Source organism: Sinocyclocheilus anshuiensis, unplaced genomic scaffold, assembly GCF_001515605.1.
Source record: "Sinocyclocheilus anshuiensis isolate Anshui unplaced genomic scaffold, SAMN03320099.WGS_v1.1 scaffold493, whole genome shotgun sequence".
NCBI classification, from domain to species: domain Eukaryota; kingdom Metazoa; phylum Chordata; class Actinopteri; order Cypriniformes; family Cyprinidae; genus Sinocyclocheilus; species Sinocyclocheilus anshuiensis.
The window spans coordinates 202,756-219,232 of record NW_015537963.1 but is presented as its reverse complement, the minus strand read 5'-3'; the positions used below and the strand labels follow the sequence as shown (position 1 = coordinate 219,232).

Below are 16,477 nucleotides of genomic sequence, written 5' to 3'. Positions count from 1 at the left end.
TATACACACACAGATACATATTTATATGACAATAAACATGACACAAGCACATTTATTTTTTACATTATATTTATTATGACCATGACAATTAAGCACATTGTAATGTAATGCATACAAAAATGTTCTTTCTTGTGTCATGAAAATAAGAACTTTTTTTTTTAAAATTAAAACCATAAATTAAAATCATAATTGTCCATTTAAAATTTACAAATTGTAAATATACATTAGGATTTTAATTAGATTTTTGCACATTTTTCTTTTTAAAATTAAAACTTTTTCCTACTGTAATACTACTGAAAAACAAAATCAAATAAAATCAAATCAAAATTATATATAAAATATAATATCTAACTTCTTTAATACAGTTTTCATTTTTGCATGATGAGCTTATTTTCATGACACTTACGCACATTTAAAATCCCCTTCCCAGTAGCCCACTAATGCAAAAATATTCTTACTCCTGTTTGTTTGTTTTTCTATTTAAAAAATAGTGAATATTGTTCAAGTCCTGCAGCAGCTTGAAAACATCTCCTGCCAGATAACACACGGCGCAGCCGCTCTCGGCCCTGAAACCAATCTAAACCTCGTTTAGTTCATTAGTATTAACTCAAGAACTCATCTGATTAGTTGAGAATGTGCCTGCAGGGTTAATGAATGGAAGCAAAACATCCCCCGTTTCCTACCAATGACATTACAGCACTAATCTAATAATATAAACCAATAAATGACAATTATATATATATATAGCATTGTTACATTGTTTGCATGACACGTGACATTTAAAATGCAATTAATCCCATTTTTTCAATATTTCCCACTGTAGTGTGAAAAATATTCTTACTTCTATAAAGCAACAACAATAATAATAATTAAATATTATTAAATACACACACACACACACACATAATATTAAATACTTTTTAAAAAATATTATATTTTGATACTATTTTTTTAATAAAAAACTATTTATTTGCAAAAACAATATTTGTAATTTTTGAAAAACTAAAATGACCAAAACTTAAATAAAATGAAAGCTAATCTGTCTGTCTGTCTGTCTGTAGCATTAGTATATGTAATAATCTATTAGTTTGTACAAATTGTCGAAAAATAGGCATTAGGCAAGGTGATTTTCTTTACATTTTGGCAATAAGAAATTGGCAGAAAATGTGCTTAATAGTCATGAAGACAATACAATAATGCAGAAAAACTTAATGGACTTAAAAATAAACCTAATTTTATTTATGGAAACCAAAATTCCTTCCTTTTCCCCTTAGACTCTTGTTATAAAATATTTCCAGGACATTTCGTCACCAGATTTGGCTTATGATGCATTAAAAGGTGCTCAAAAAGTGTGTAAGTTTGTAACTTATTGCACATTTTCAGGTGAGATGTCAGAGTCGGGCATTTTCTGCCTCTGAAAGTCAGCATGAGATGTCCTACATTTAAGCTGCGAGAGCATGAATATATGCATGTCTGGAGCTGCAGAAAGGCTCTGGAATACATCATCTGATATTGTGGACTGAGGAGTTACATCAGAGGAAAGCTGAAATCGCTCACAGCTCTCATCAGGACCATAAACCTGTTACCATGGCGACAGCGAGTCTGGTCTATAACAGGCGTCATGTGTTCGCTGACGGCCCTAAACCCTTTAACAAAACCACAGGAGCCGCACTAAATATCCTGCCAGCAGACAGACATCAGCAGTGATTGACAGACCACAGATCCCTCCAGACGTCCATCTCTCTGCCTCTTCCAGTGCTGAAGCTTGCACTCCACACAGTTACATTAAGAGCCATTCTGTTTTTTTTTTCTTTTATTATTCATTTTGTTCTTACAAACTGAGATAGAAGTCAGAATTATTGTTTGCAACAGTATTTCTGAGCATATAGAGCTGTTGACGTCAATTTGTAGGCCAAGCCGGAAGACTAATTGGCTACAGGATAGATTAGCGGATAACAGACTTTCATGTTTTGTTCTATAACATAAATTACACACGTCAAACATGATCTCTGAAGCCCTTTAAAAACATAAGTTGTGACATAAGAACTATCACATGGATGCGAGTTTAAAAGTCAGACAATCATATCAGTCAGCAACATGGTAGCAACTTATTTTACTTCATCAAAAATAAAAAAATGCTGCTCTAAAAATCATTTCCCCCCTGGCATTTTCAGAGGAAAACTACAAGAAGAAAATGCATAATGCATTGTGACATGTTCACATGCTCAAATGGTACAGAAAAATGTATATTAAAACTACACTTTAAACTATTTGGTTAGTTTTTGGTAACTGAAATGAAGCTTAAATGAAATTAAAGATAATAATAAAAATAAATATTAGATGTAAAACTTAAATTTAAAAACACTTAAATGAAAGTTAGAAAAAAAAAACTGAAATAAGTTTAGCAAAGTTGAAGTACTAAAATTTCTAAAACTAAAACAAAAATAAGCTAAAGAGAAAACTAAGACATATAAAATAAAATGAAATTTAAGCAAATTAAAATGAAAAATTTTGCCTTCACAACTTACTGAAATATGTTTAAGTTGAAGAACTAAAATCAGTAATACAATGTATAGAAATTAGTGCTGTCAAACGATTAATCGCGATTAATCACATCCAAAATGAAAGTTTTTGTTTGCATAATATGTGTTCTGTGTATATTTATTATGTATATATAAATACACACACATACAGTATATATTTTGAAAATGTTTACATGTATTTACATGTCTATATTTATATTCATATAATTTATATTTTAAAAAATATATTTAATATATAAACATAACATATTCTTCTGAAATAGCACACACATATGAAAACAAAAACTTTTATTTTGGAAACAATTAAACGTGATTAATCGTTTGATAGCACTAATAGAAATATAAAAATAAACACACAAAATAAAATATAAATATTACATGAAAAGCATAAAAAATAAAAAACAAACAAAAACAGAAATATTGAAACAAAATAAGTTGAAGCGCTAAAATGACTAAACAAAAAAAAAAAAAAAGATATAGGAATGTAAAAAAACAACTATAAAAATGACAAAGCACATAAAAATCACTAACATAGTGATTGGTGTCTCCTTTTGCTGCCTGTGTTGAGGATTCAAGTTCATGTACATTTTATTGACTTTTTCATTTAAATTGTAATGCTGACAATATCATTTAAAAAATGTATTAAACTGGAAAAATTTGGTCTCAGTCTTTTGAAACCATGAGTGCATGTTCTTGGATGTGTGTTGAGATGAAGATTTGACCCTGCATTACTGTTGTCTGTGTGGTGAAGTGATAATACGGTGATTTGATAGAGTTGACTCACGTGGCCGTGCAGGTCTGTGTTGAGCAGCATAAGAGCACAGGTCAGCGTGTGGACACCGTCTGTGAGATACAACCACACAAATACAGATTTACACTTGTACAGACTGTTTTATCATGTGACACACACACACACTGAGACAGAGCTGTACCTTCAGATAGCGTGAGAGATGAATTGCACTGCACATATCGACGGGAAAAGTGTGCTAAGATCCGCTCTCTCTCCTGCGTCTCACCTGTCAGAGCAAACTCTAGCAGAAATGCCCTGAAAAAAAAACACACAAACAGTAATAAACAAATGCCCTGACATTAACACACAATGATGAAAAAATATTATAAGCCAATGTCATGATAACAATTTATGCAAGTGAAAATTAAATATAAATGTAAAATGCTAAAATTGATATAGGTGTCAAGTATTTCTAAATTGACTTGACAACATTGAAATGAGAGATAGAGCTGTGTGTCATCAGCATAGCAATGGTAGGAGAAGCCATGTGCCTGTATGATGGGACCCAGTGATGTCGTGTATATGGAGAAGAGGAGGGGTCCAAGAACTGATCCCTGAGGAACCCCAGTGACCAGTTGTCTACTTGACAAATTATTATTATTTTTTTTTTAGTACTTTAGTATTACTAATATAAATATTACTACTAGTAAATTATTTCTTATTAATATTAATTATAAACAATTATAAACATAATAATTTATAGAAAAACAGAATCTAGAATATGAACACACACACATATACATACATAGTGTGTGTGTGGGCATGTATACACACATTTTTGTGTATATTTAAAGCAGAGGTGTGAAAAGTACTCAAAAATTCTATTCAAGTAAAAGTACAGATACTTAGTGAAAATTCTACTCAGGTAAAAGTAAATGTATCTGGTCAAAAACATACTTGAGTAAAAGTAAAAAAAATACAACTTCAAATTGTACTCAAGTATTAAAAAAGTAAAAGTAACCCCCCTAGTAGCATCACTTGTGATATTATAAAATATGTATGTTTAATGCACTGAAAAAATTGTTGTAGAAAAAAAAAACTACTTCGAAATTGCTAGTACAAAACAATCCCCCCCAAAAAAACATATGTAACATTGAATTAAATGTGACATTTTGAAGTAGAAAGACTAAAATGAAGTAATATTCTAAAGAATATACCGAATAATATACTGAGTATTTTCTTATAAAACATAAAACATTAGTTAAATAATAATTATTTTTGTTTGTAGTTAAACAAAAAGAAAAACATTTTTCATTGACATATTTAATGTGCTGACCTTAGTGCTTGGTCCAAAGTCATTTCAGTAAAATTGAAGTAGCGCAGATATTCCTCTGCCACCAGGCGACTGAAGTCATTGCTAAAAAGGAGTCAGATACGAAAAGACAGTCAAAGAGGATGACAATGCAAGAACAAACAAGGGAGACACGGGAGGAAGGGTGACAGACGCGACCAAGGCCTGTCAGAGATTCACCACTGGATGAACATTCCCATGATGCACCTGTCAGAGAGAGAAGAGCTCTTAAAGTACAGATGCTGTGAGCAATAAAAGCAGAGTCAGAGAATAAAAGCTGCATGAAATCCTGCTTTATATAACAGCGGCACAGAGACCGGCACAGGACTAACAGAGATGGTCAAACCACAAGGTCAGAGAGAAGATGCTCAAACTTAAATGTCAACATGAAATCAAAACTGACTGCATTTAATTTCTAACACGTTACTGTTTTTACTGTGAACAATACAGGAGCGCATGTTATTCCAAAAAAAGTATTATTGTGTTCAGAAACATGTAATGACTTGCTCCGCTTCTGACATAAAAAAATAAATAAAATTAAAACAAAAAATAAAAAAAATGCATGAATACAAAAGAAAAAAAAATTACAGCATAATGTATTGCTAAGATATGTGTTATTGTTATAGTTAACTGAAACGATTAAAAATCATTTTGTTAAATGCAATAAAGCTGAAATAACAACAATTTTAGATGAAAAACTTTACATTTTTTAAATTAAAACATCTTGATGAAAAACCTAAATGAACATTTGAAATGTTGCCTTGTCAACTGACTGAAATAAGTTTACGTACAAAAAATGACTAAAAATGAACTCAAAACATATTAAACCTAAATAGAAACACAAAAACAAAAAAAGCTAAAACAAAGAAAGCACATACCAAAATAACTCAAATGTAAACTTAAATGAAAAGAAAAACTGAAAAATTGTCTATGTACACACACACACACTCTATATAATTCACTCGCATATTAAAATTGTTAACATTAGTTAACTCCACTGGTTTACATGAACTAACAATAAAAAAATACTTCTACAGCATTTATTAATCTTAACATTTACTAATATATTTAAGATCAAAAGTTGTATCTGTTGACATTATTTAATGCACTGTGAACTATTATGAACATTAACATTTGTGACCCTGGACCACAAAACCAGTCATAAGGGTCAATTTTTCGAAATTGAGATTTATTCCAGCGACTTAAGACTGGTTTTGTGCTCCAGGGTCACATTTTTATTAACTAATATTAACAAACGTTAAAAAATGCTGTAAAAATATATTGCTAATGCATTAACTAATGTTAACAAATAAAACTATTGTAAAGTACCACATACATATACATATATATAAATATATACACATATATAAAGTAACAAGACTAGAAATACTAAATAACACTAAAATAACACGCTTGAAGAGGATTTACTCACTTTTTACTCAAATGACGTGCAACGTCGCACTTCCTGAAGCCGTCGAGGTTGAAGAGCCGCTTGGCCAGACGTTTGGCAGAGTCCAGATCAGCGAGGTTACCGTTACTGAGAGTGTCATTACTGCCCAAACCCAAACGCTCGCTCAGCTCCTGATCCAAATCTGGGTCCGCAGCAAAGCGAGGAGATTTCTCTCTGAACAAACACACAAATAACATCATTCTGCTGTGCTGAAGCCAATAATGACCTCTGAAAGCCGAGCTGGTGACGTGACGCTTCCACCACAATCAAATCCTGAACTACATTTTCTCAATGAAAATAATGTGGGGTGTTTTTTCATGGTAACTTTAAGTACCATGCAAATACATTGTATAAGCATGATAATCATTCATACCATAACACTCAGTACATTACAGAACCACTGCACCACTTTAGCTTTTTTAAAGGATGAAAACAGAAATAGACTAGGACGCACCATCTCATACAAGATGTACCTTGGCACTTTCCTATAAGAAGCACAAAAACCATTATAAGATAAGCTTACTAAAATATATGGTGAGTTCTGACACACCTCCATATTATAATTTTCCACATTTTCAATAATATAATCATAAAGTCATTACAAATTGAAGTATGGGAATTACATAGTGACCAAAAACAAATTGTTAAACAAATGTTCTTCAAACTACATTCAACTAAATGCCATGATAATGAAATATGATGTAACATTGATGTAACTGTAGTATCTGTGGGATTTTGGCATCGTGTTAACCAAGCTAAATTATAACCACAAACAGCTTTACAGTCAGAAATCATTTCCATTTTGTAGTTGTGTTAAATTGTTATTGCGCCCTATTGATCTGATTTCCTCTGGTTTCTATAAATGTACGTGGGACAGCAGTCCTCATCTAACCCCTTCTTATCAGTGACTCACACTAAATCCACACCAAAAACAAACCATGAGCAGAAATGTGTGAAACTCAAACAAAGATGTCTGGAAGCACAGAAACGCTTCTTAAAGAGACAAGCACGACAAATATTTACTCCATATCTGGGTTATTAGCGTTGACTGAAACTAAAACTAAAGCCATCAGTTTTTTTTTTTTTTTTTAATTACTTGAAATAAACCTTACATAATAAACATTAACAAATGAAAAAAAAACAAAAACATTTAATTTCAGCTAGTTGCCAAGGCAAAATTTCTCAGAACTAAAATTAAATAAACTGAAATTTAGTTCAAACTATATACACGCATTTGAAAATAAAAATAAAATAGAAATGAAATAAAAATGACAAAAACAAATAAAAAAAAAGAAAATCAAATCTAATTCAAGATATCGACAAAAACCATAATAGTAATAATAGCAACTAAAATAACACCGTCCCATATTTCTGGAAGGAAATGGGAACAATTTAGAAGAAATAGCTTTGTAAGGCCCAAAGAGAAAAAAAAATGCATTAATAAAAACAACTTAACTGTAACCATTTGAACATTTTATTACGATTCTCAAAAGTGAGTGTTGTTTGCCCATTGTAGGTGTTCTGGGTTGTTTCTAGTTTTACAATACCAAATAATGAGCAATAACAACAGTTATGCTTGTCTCTTCTGCAGCTATATTACATTCATTAGGACATTGACAAATTAATACAGCAATACAGTGCTGATCTGCATCCTGTCCAAACAGTTTCTACCTGTACGGTGTGTGACAGCGGGTCAGGACGCTCCTCTCTTTCAGTGCAGAGCAATGCCAGCAAAACACTGAGTGGGCTTTTTTCCTCAGACCATCTCTGCCAAAACGCCTCTGTGATGTGACTCTCTGAGCCATGTTTGAATTAATGCTCAACTTTTCGCAGTTCACCTGAGCCGTTTGTCCAGCGACTGCGCTCTCAGTATCTCCTCAGGTGTTTGAGGACATCTCTATGAGACCAATGCTGCTGTTTGAATCTCTTTGTGACTGAATTAATCTGTTTTTAGTCATTAAATCTCTCTCTCTTCCAAAGATCCTGAAATTTCAATCCATCCTGGAGCTGTTAAGCTTCCAATCCTGCCAGATACTTCCTTCCCAATGAGTTTCCCACTGCTTGCTTTCTCTCTCTTTGTGAATGTTGTTGACGCTCTAATGACCTTCTCAGTTCAGTGTGGCATGTAACATCTCTCAATGTCTCCCTGAACTGTCTCCTCAGTTCACACGCACTTTAAAATGTACAAACCACTTGTTTTCTCTCCCATGATTCTCTATAATAGTGATAAAGTAATTAATGAGTCATTTGATCACGTACACACACGGTTAACGAATACATACACTCCTTTTTCTCTGTACACACAGTTTAGTTATTTATCAGTGTGACAGCCACATTCTACAACTAAAATCACTTAAAGGTATTTACTTCTGCATTTACAGTAAGTGTGGCTGTCAGTCCTAAAACTTTGCAGTACCATTTTGCGGTAAACATCCAATGAGTCAGTAGAAATGACTTGATAGAAAACAAAACGCATCACAGCTTTCACAAAAATATGAAGCAGCACAACTGTTTTCAATATTGATAACTAGAAATGTTTCTTGAGCAGCAAATCAGCATATCAGAATGATTTCTGAAGGATCATGTGACACTGAAGACTGGAGTAATGATGCTGAAAACTCAGCTTTGATCACAGAAATAAATTAAGTTTTAACAGATATTCACATAGAGAACAGTTAAAAATCTAAAATCTAAATTTGACTTTTTTTTACTGTATTTTTGATCAAATATAATGCAGCATTGGTGAACATAAGAGACCTCTCTGAAAAACATTTTAAAAAAGCTTACCAATCCCAAACTTTTGAATGGTAGTGTATATTCACATACAATCCACTTGATGATTAACCTTATACTATTTTCTCTGTACTCTCACCTACGTAGGGGAAACACAGTCAAAACATAGAATGAAAGAGTGAAAGGGAGAAAAGTTGAGGTTGGGTTTTTCTGTGCCACTGGGCTTAACGTTTGGCTAAGCACCTCCACAATGCTGCTACTGTTCTTGCCATGCCGAATGAACAACACACACAATTGGCATAACAAATGAGCATTCATTATAAGACAACTAAGGATTTGATTGATTCATAGGTTGGCTGACCAGTGCAAATCCATTATGTTGTTTTTATTTTAGTACTTAAACTGGTGCACCTGATCCATAACCAACATAGGGATTTTCTATACAATACTTTCTGATGAAATGTGTGGTTTAATCAATACGGGTAATTGCAATAGTGATGCTTTTAATTCTAATATGCTTGATTCTACCTTTGCAAATAGCACTTATGAATACCTATCTCCACCTAGTGGTTTATTTTAGCCACTACAGGATGACAGTGTAATATTGCAGTGCAGTGCTGCACTGTGCCTCCAAACACATATAACATTTACAACACGTGCTAACTTTTTTTTATAAGACAAAAACAAAATACAGACATGGAACATATCATAATATTCATCCTATAAATATTTATGGAGCAACATTCCTCTGACTGTGAAAATATATCTAATAATTTCTCAAACTATTCCCAGCCTCCTGGGTTTCTCGGTCTCCATGGTGATCCATGCAGCAGTAACTTCTGTTCTCTGCCAGCAATCGGCTTTGCCTTTAGCCTGTCCTTCACACACACACACACACACACACAGACACACACGCGCACACAGACACACACGCACACACACGCACGCACACGCACACGCACACACACACCTCTGTCTAAACTCAGCCTGCAGTCAAGTCACAGGCACAGCAGATGGAAAAGGTTAAACCAACAGACTAATAGGTCATTCAGAATCATTATGCAGTAAATTAGCTACACTTGGATAAATAAAGGAAATATTGCTTAGAATCCACCTCAAGCAATTTACCCCTAGCCTGTCAAACCAAGTTGAAAATGGAATGTGCATATATTATATAATAAATAAAATACATAAAATATTAAAAATTATTTTATATTGATTACTTAGTTACCCTAAACCATTGTTAGGGGTAATATATCAGGTAACCTCCACATCAATCTCACAAAACGTTCTTATGATAATGGGGTGAAATATAACCTGAACATTTCTTGGCAGTTTTCTAAAAATTCACCAATACTCAAGTCATAGTAAACAAAAATGCAGTATGGTTTACTTCAAAAGAAATGGTTGCTTGAATACTCCCTCTGCTGGAAAAACTGAGCCATTGCAAAGAACATATTAGTAGGCCAGGTATACTCAGGACTTGTCCAAATAGCCACACTTGAGGTCTTGACCACTTGTCTACTTACATGACATAACATATATTATAAATGTTCAAGTGGTCACAAAGACAACAACTTTTCATCATCCAATGAGACACACTTATAGTGTTTTAAAAATGCAAGCATTTACAGAGCTTTGTTTTGATTTTCAATACTTTGCATTTTAAAATACACGTCTAAATGTCTGTTCAGTAGTCTGTAACAGACAACACAACTGAACAATTGTGGTGCTTGTAATTAAGTGATAAAAAGCTGTTGCAAATGTTGTACAAAATAAACATACTTATCTTTGCACAAATACAATGTGCAATACTTTCTGCTTTACTACCAAATTATATGTAATATCTAATTATTATTAATATGTAACTTACACTGGGAAGGTTTCCGCGACCTCTCTGCAAAAAGTTTCAAGATTTATTTCCAGAACACGATGCATGATGGGATAAACTTTGCCTCGCATACTGCTCCAGAGCGGTGTTCGAAATAGTGTGGATTTAGTGTGTGTTAAAGGGTTAGTTCACTAAGGGTTAGTTCATTGCAATTGCATATGCTGTTTATGTCCAGCGGATATTCTCCAAAATGGCACCAGGGTGATGCAGAGGAGACAAATTGTTGAATAAAGTCATTTTTTTTGCGCACAAAAAGTATTCTCGTAGCTTCATATAATTGCGGATGAACCACTGATGTCACATGGATTATTTTACAGATCTCCTTGCTACGTTTCTGGACTTGGGAACATTTCAGTAGCGTTGCTGTCTATGCAGGGTCAGACAGCGCTCAGATTCCATCAAAAAAATTTTAATTTGTGTTCCGAAGATGAACGAAGGTCTTACGGGTTTGAAACGACATGAGGGTGAGTAATTAATGTCAGAATTTTCATTTTTGGGTGAACTAACCCTTTAAGGGCACTGAGCTTTAGCATTTTTAAGCCCTGGGACAGTCTTGTGCACTTACTTCCTGTTGCATGCACGTGCTCTCAAGTGGCCAAAACCGCAAGTGTGAGTATTTGGACAAGCCCTTAGAATGGCATACTTCCATACTACACAGGTGACCTTTTACAACCAGAGCACACTACTAAGTTTTCCTACCCAAAAAATACAATTGCTCACTTTAGTGATGAAAATTACACAAACCTGGGCAGTGAAAGTGGTGGGTCACTCTGCCAGCTTTGTCCGTTGCGGTCGTCGGACCCGCTGCTGAGACGTTCGCTGGATGGCGCCCGTGTGGCATCCGTATCCCCTGTTATCGTCAGTGCAGACTCTGACAGGCTGGGCATCTCTACGTGTGCCAATGGCGCAAAGCTGAGCTCCACGATTTGCCGGGCGCTCTGGTAGATCTGACCCAGCACCTGTGGAGTCAGTGTGGGGAGGTCAAAGGTCAGGACAGTTTGAGTGCTAGAGGTCAGAGGGTCGAGACTGTCCAGACTGCTGTAGGAGGTGCCCTTGGCACGGTGTGACTCCATGATGTTCTCAAAATGCCGGCTGAACGTGTCCAAACTGTCTCCGGACCTTCTGCGAGGACCACGGACCAGGATGGGAGATTTTAGAGCTGGGTGGTTGTTACTGAAATGATCTTGAGGCCTAGAAAATGATAGACTTGTTATTTCTGATATTCTGAACCATAATGAATCGTTTAACAGTTTCTTAAAAAGATAAATGTGTGTTTGCCACGTCCCACCTCTTTAGCATCATGCTGTAAAACTCCTCTTCCTCATCTCGCTGATCAGCCAACAGCCTCCTCACATCGCCCTGCATCCTGACAGTGACCCAGCTCGCAACATCCTCCTCCTCCTCCTCCTCCCCATCCTCCTGTCCATCTGTTCTTTCATTCGGCATCTCTCCTAGAGGGCTGCTCCCAGCACAGGAAGTTCCCATGACACTTCGGTTACTTCCAAACGCTGAGTCAGCATCCTCTTGCTCTGCTAACAGCACCTCGTCTATGTCCGTCTCCCGGTAACATCGTAAAGGAACGGCGTCCAGATCGGTCTCGGAGTATTTCAAAGTTCGCCGAATTATGCCCGTTTTGGGGGAGGTGCCTGGGGTGGCAGGGGGCGGAGTCACTAGCTCCACCTCCACGTGTTGGACATCATGATTAGCTCTGAGAGCAAGCTCCTCCAATGGCAGATATGAGGGTGGCATTGGGGTGGAGTGGCCACTTGGTGGAGCTGTAGAGGATTCTGGAACATCTAGGTGGATAACAAAAATATTTATTCAGCTACGAACTTAATCAGTTTGGTTCAATGGATACTGACAATGTTTTGTTGATGACTGTATTTCAGCTCGGTGATATTGTAGTGTTATTCCACTTTCATATGAGAACACTCAAACACTTTCATACACTTGAAACCATCTAAACATATTTCTGCCTTAAAATAATCCTAGAAAACAGCACTTAATTGCTAATGACAGAATCTAAGTGATCATTAAAACTGATACTAAAGAGGTCAACGGGCTACTCACTCTTCTCTTGTTCGCTGGCAGTGTTTTCTGCTGGAGTGCCAAACAGAAACTCCCACTTGGCACGAGCAATTTTCTGACAGTGCAGAGATGGACCTGGCACTAAAGAACCGCCATCAGACTGCAACACCCACACAAAATAAACACATTAGCTTATAATAAACAGTGAACTCGATGTACTTGCAAACAAAGGGCCTCATTCATCAGAAGGAACTTGTTCAAACTGTTCTTAAAGCACTGTAATGAACATAGCTAGAATTCAAGCATTAACAGGGGCTCACCTGTATTCCTGATGATGGGTGATCTGATTGGTTGCTGTTCTGGCTGGACTCAGGTGAGATGCAATCTCTGTCTCCTAGGCTTCCCGTTACTCCACTAGAGCTCGGGGATGACCCAACCAAACCCTGGTGATCTCCAAACCCCTGTTCGTCCTCTCCTCTCTCCCCCTCTTCTAATACTACCAGCCCTAGAAGCAAAGCCTGTCTTCTCCTCCAGTCTGCCTGTCTCTGTTGCTGTGTTAGCCTGGTCATCTCCTCTATACTTTCCCCAGGGCTGTGGTTTGCTCCACATACCGAATTGCTCACATTCACCTCTCCTCGTTCTATGACCTCAACTCTAACGCTTTTTCTGTACACTGGACTGCTGCTCTTGAGATTACCTTCGAGTTTTTCTGACAAACTGAACTTCCCTTCATCTTTCTTTGCCTGCTCTTTCCACTGCTGTCTAGATGTCCAACTAACCGGAGAATCGTCCACACTCTGACCGATAAACAACCGCCTGGAGATCTCCACGCTTTCTGCGATGACATGGTCATCCCAGTCCTCCTCGTCCAGAAACCAGGGTTCCCCAGATGTCACCTCCTCTCCAGTGTACTGTGGAGGCTTGTGACGGTGTAAAGTGGGGCTGTCAGAGACTGGCAGGTCAGCTCTAAGCTGACGAGGATCTCGGATTGGAGAACACACGTCTGCTTTGGACAGATTTGTACGAAGAAGACGAGATGGGAGAGCTGGAGAATCTGGGACAGAGCAGAATGAGTGATTGGCCAGGTCATCTCTTAAATCCAAGCTCTTAGTAGCTGGTGCTTCATGCAGGTGCGGAGGAACCCCATTTGTCGTAGAACAGTCTTCATGCACAGGTATGTTCATCTTGACAGCCGAATGCTGCACTGGACTCTGCTGTAAGGACTGGATTTCTCTAGAAGGATACCCATAGTTTGTGCTGCTTAGATTAGACGAACGCCCAAAAACAACGGGAGGAGGAGAACTTCGGACCTCGTTGAAAATTGTTGACACCTTGGTGGCCTCTTCTGCAATCTTGCGGGCTATCTCAGGGCTGTTCAGAGCTGAGGAGTTATTGCTTCCACTCAGCTGGTTCAAACCACGAGTGGGTGTGTTTGTGAGGCTGGTCCTTTGCCCTGACAGAGGCCCGTCTTCAGCCCGGCTTCCCCAACTTTGACTGACTGGAGCGGAGCAGTCTTGCTTTGAACGGAGATTCTGCATGGGGCATCCTTGGGACCTGGAGGTGGATTTCTGCTGGTTGTTGTGGGATGAGAAAGCATCTGATGCTGGGCTTTTGGGGACACCACATGCAGCTCCTACCCTGCCTGGGTCAGGATCATGGCGGTAGGCACTGCAGTTTGGCACTGGTGGGCCTGCCCAAGACTGGCATCGTTCTCTATGGCGTTGATGAAACTCCGGACTCCAGTCTGAGCAATGAGAAAACTTGCACCTCAATTGGGGAGACCCAAATTCCTTAAGGGCTCGCTGTGTTGCAGCTTGACCGATAGGATCCAAAGTAGAACCCATACGCTGGTGAAATTGACTATTATTGCAGGTAGATTCCGCGGGTTGTGACCACACTGGGTCACTACACCTCTTACGTGGGCAAGCCGCAACCTCCTTTATTCCACCCGGACTATTACACAGACTCTCTACGGTTTTTACATGGGCCTTCTCAATGTAGCTGAAAGTGACCACAGACCTCTGTCCCTGCACTGGTTTAGAGTTCTTGTGATGGCTGCATGCTCGACAAGGTGTCTCAGGACCAGATGTCCGTCCAGAGTTTGACGAGTGGGCATGTTTTAATAGTTTACTGTCAATGTTGTTATTGAGGCCAGAGGACACTTCTTGGAATGATTCCTGCTGGGGAATGCTACGTCTTTGAGGGGAATCCAGAGAATTGTGTGAAGGCTGCAGTCTGAAGCTAACATTTGGCTTGAATGTGCTGCTGGGTGGTGTGGGAAACCCAGATGCCGCCTGTGCTAATTTGGTCAAAGCTTCAACGGGACTGTCTTGCTCCACAGCCGTCTCACAGGAACTACCTTTTCCATCATGCTCTGGTGGGGATCTCACCTCCACATACAAATGAAGGACTTTCCCAGTTTGAGACATGGCGTCATAACAGTACAACACAAAGAGATACTGTGATGAAAACTGAAGAAGAGACAAACAGGGAGAGACAGGGATACTTTTTTCCGTTCTGGTCGGTTTGTGAATTCCTGTGACTTGTCTGCGAGTGTACTTTTAGTTCATGGAGATGCCGTTCTTCAGATACCCTCTCCTGCCAGACCAGCTACTACAGACGGAGATGGCATGGACCATTGCACCTAACACATGGAGAAAGGCAGACAATTAATAAATTGCAATTGTGCTACACATACATTTTGTGAAGTTTTTCCTTGCCACAGTCAGCCTTGGCTTTTTCAAGTTTTTAAAGCTTTAAACCTGATGTCATTAATGCATGTAAAGCTACTTTGAAACAACTTCAAAGTACGAACAAGAGTTATACGAACAAAAATTATTTAAAAAATTTACATCATGGTACATCATGGGTTGTGTCATTTCATGTTAACATTAATTGCTAAACAGGGCCTGTAAGGAGTAAGGACAACTAAAATTGCTCCAAGATCCAAAACTTGTGAACCAAAGCAACATGGCAGAGAAATAGAGCAAATTTCTCGGTCATGACATATCAGTAGAAGTCATCATGACATATCAGTAGAAATTAAATTACAGAGATGCAGCAACCTGATTATATCGGCAGCGGTCATCTGACTCTTTTTTTTTTCACTGATGACACACTCATTCGATCATTCACCCATCAATTTAACCAATGCGCTCCAATACTAAACAAACAGAGGGAATGTTCTCCAGCAGAGACTAAATACACCACTGAAAAGAGACTTCCAGACTGCATTTCATTGTCATACTTTTTTGAAATCTACTGAAGGTATTTTAGCTTTTTACAATATTTATTTTTAACAACGCCATTCTGTTCGAGAAATGCCAAATTGACCATCTGCATGAAGGGATGGGCTTATTTGCGTAGCAGAGAAATTAATCCCTAAAATCGTACATGGTTACACACACACATACAGATTTACGTCATGCGCTAAACCTCAGTGACTCATACAGTAAACTCCCATTCAGGCCTACAAATATTAGCAGCGTTTATATAGAACAGAATACTGATATGCCTTCCCCCAAAACATGTAAGGGACATTTCAAATAAGGGAATAAATCGACATGAATTGGGCATACAGCATATGCAGAATGCCATGATTGACCAATAAGAATCAAGTGCTCCATACATTTTCACACATGCACCAATACAAATAAGCAATGTGTATTATTTTACTTGGAAATATGATACTGCTCTAGAAAAGTGCTTCCTGCAGCCTCTGGGACGCCTGGTGATTGACTGAAGGATCTCT

General features: G+C 37.5%; 1 protein-coding gene across 1 annotated transcript in view; it reads right to left on the bottom strand.

The window, feature by feature from the left end:
• Positions 1 to 15,155, bottom strand: part of LOC107667881 (uncharacterized) — a 42,831-nt gene extending 27,676 nt beyond the window's left edge. Inside the window, exons 1-8 of the mRNA XM_016459617.1 lie at positions 13,047 to 15,155; positions 12,769 to 12,886; positions 11,987 to 12,494; positions 11,443 to 11,889; positions 6,057 to 6,248; positions 4,610 to 4,690; positions 3,476 to 3,588; positions 3,328 to 3,386 (exon numbers count right to left, since the gene is read on the bottom strand). Coding sequence (XP_016315103.1) covers positions 3,328 to 3,386; positions 3,476 to 3,588; positions 4,610 to 4,690; positions 6,057 to 6,248; positions 11,443 to 11,889; positions 11,987 to 12,494; positions 12,769 to 12,886; positions 13,047 to 15,155 — 3,627 coding nt within the window. The remainder of the gene's footprint in view (positions 1 to 3,327; positions 3,387 to 3,475; positions 3,589 to 4,609; positions 4,691 to 6,056; positions 6,249 to 11,442; positions 11,890 to 11,986; positions 12,495 to 12,768; positions 12,887 to 13,046) is intronic.
• Between the last annotated feature and the right edge of the window lie 1,322 nt (positions 15,156 to 16,477).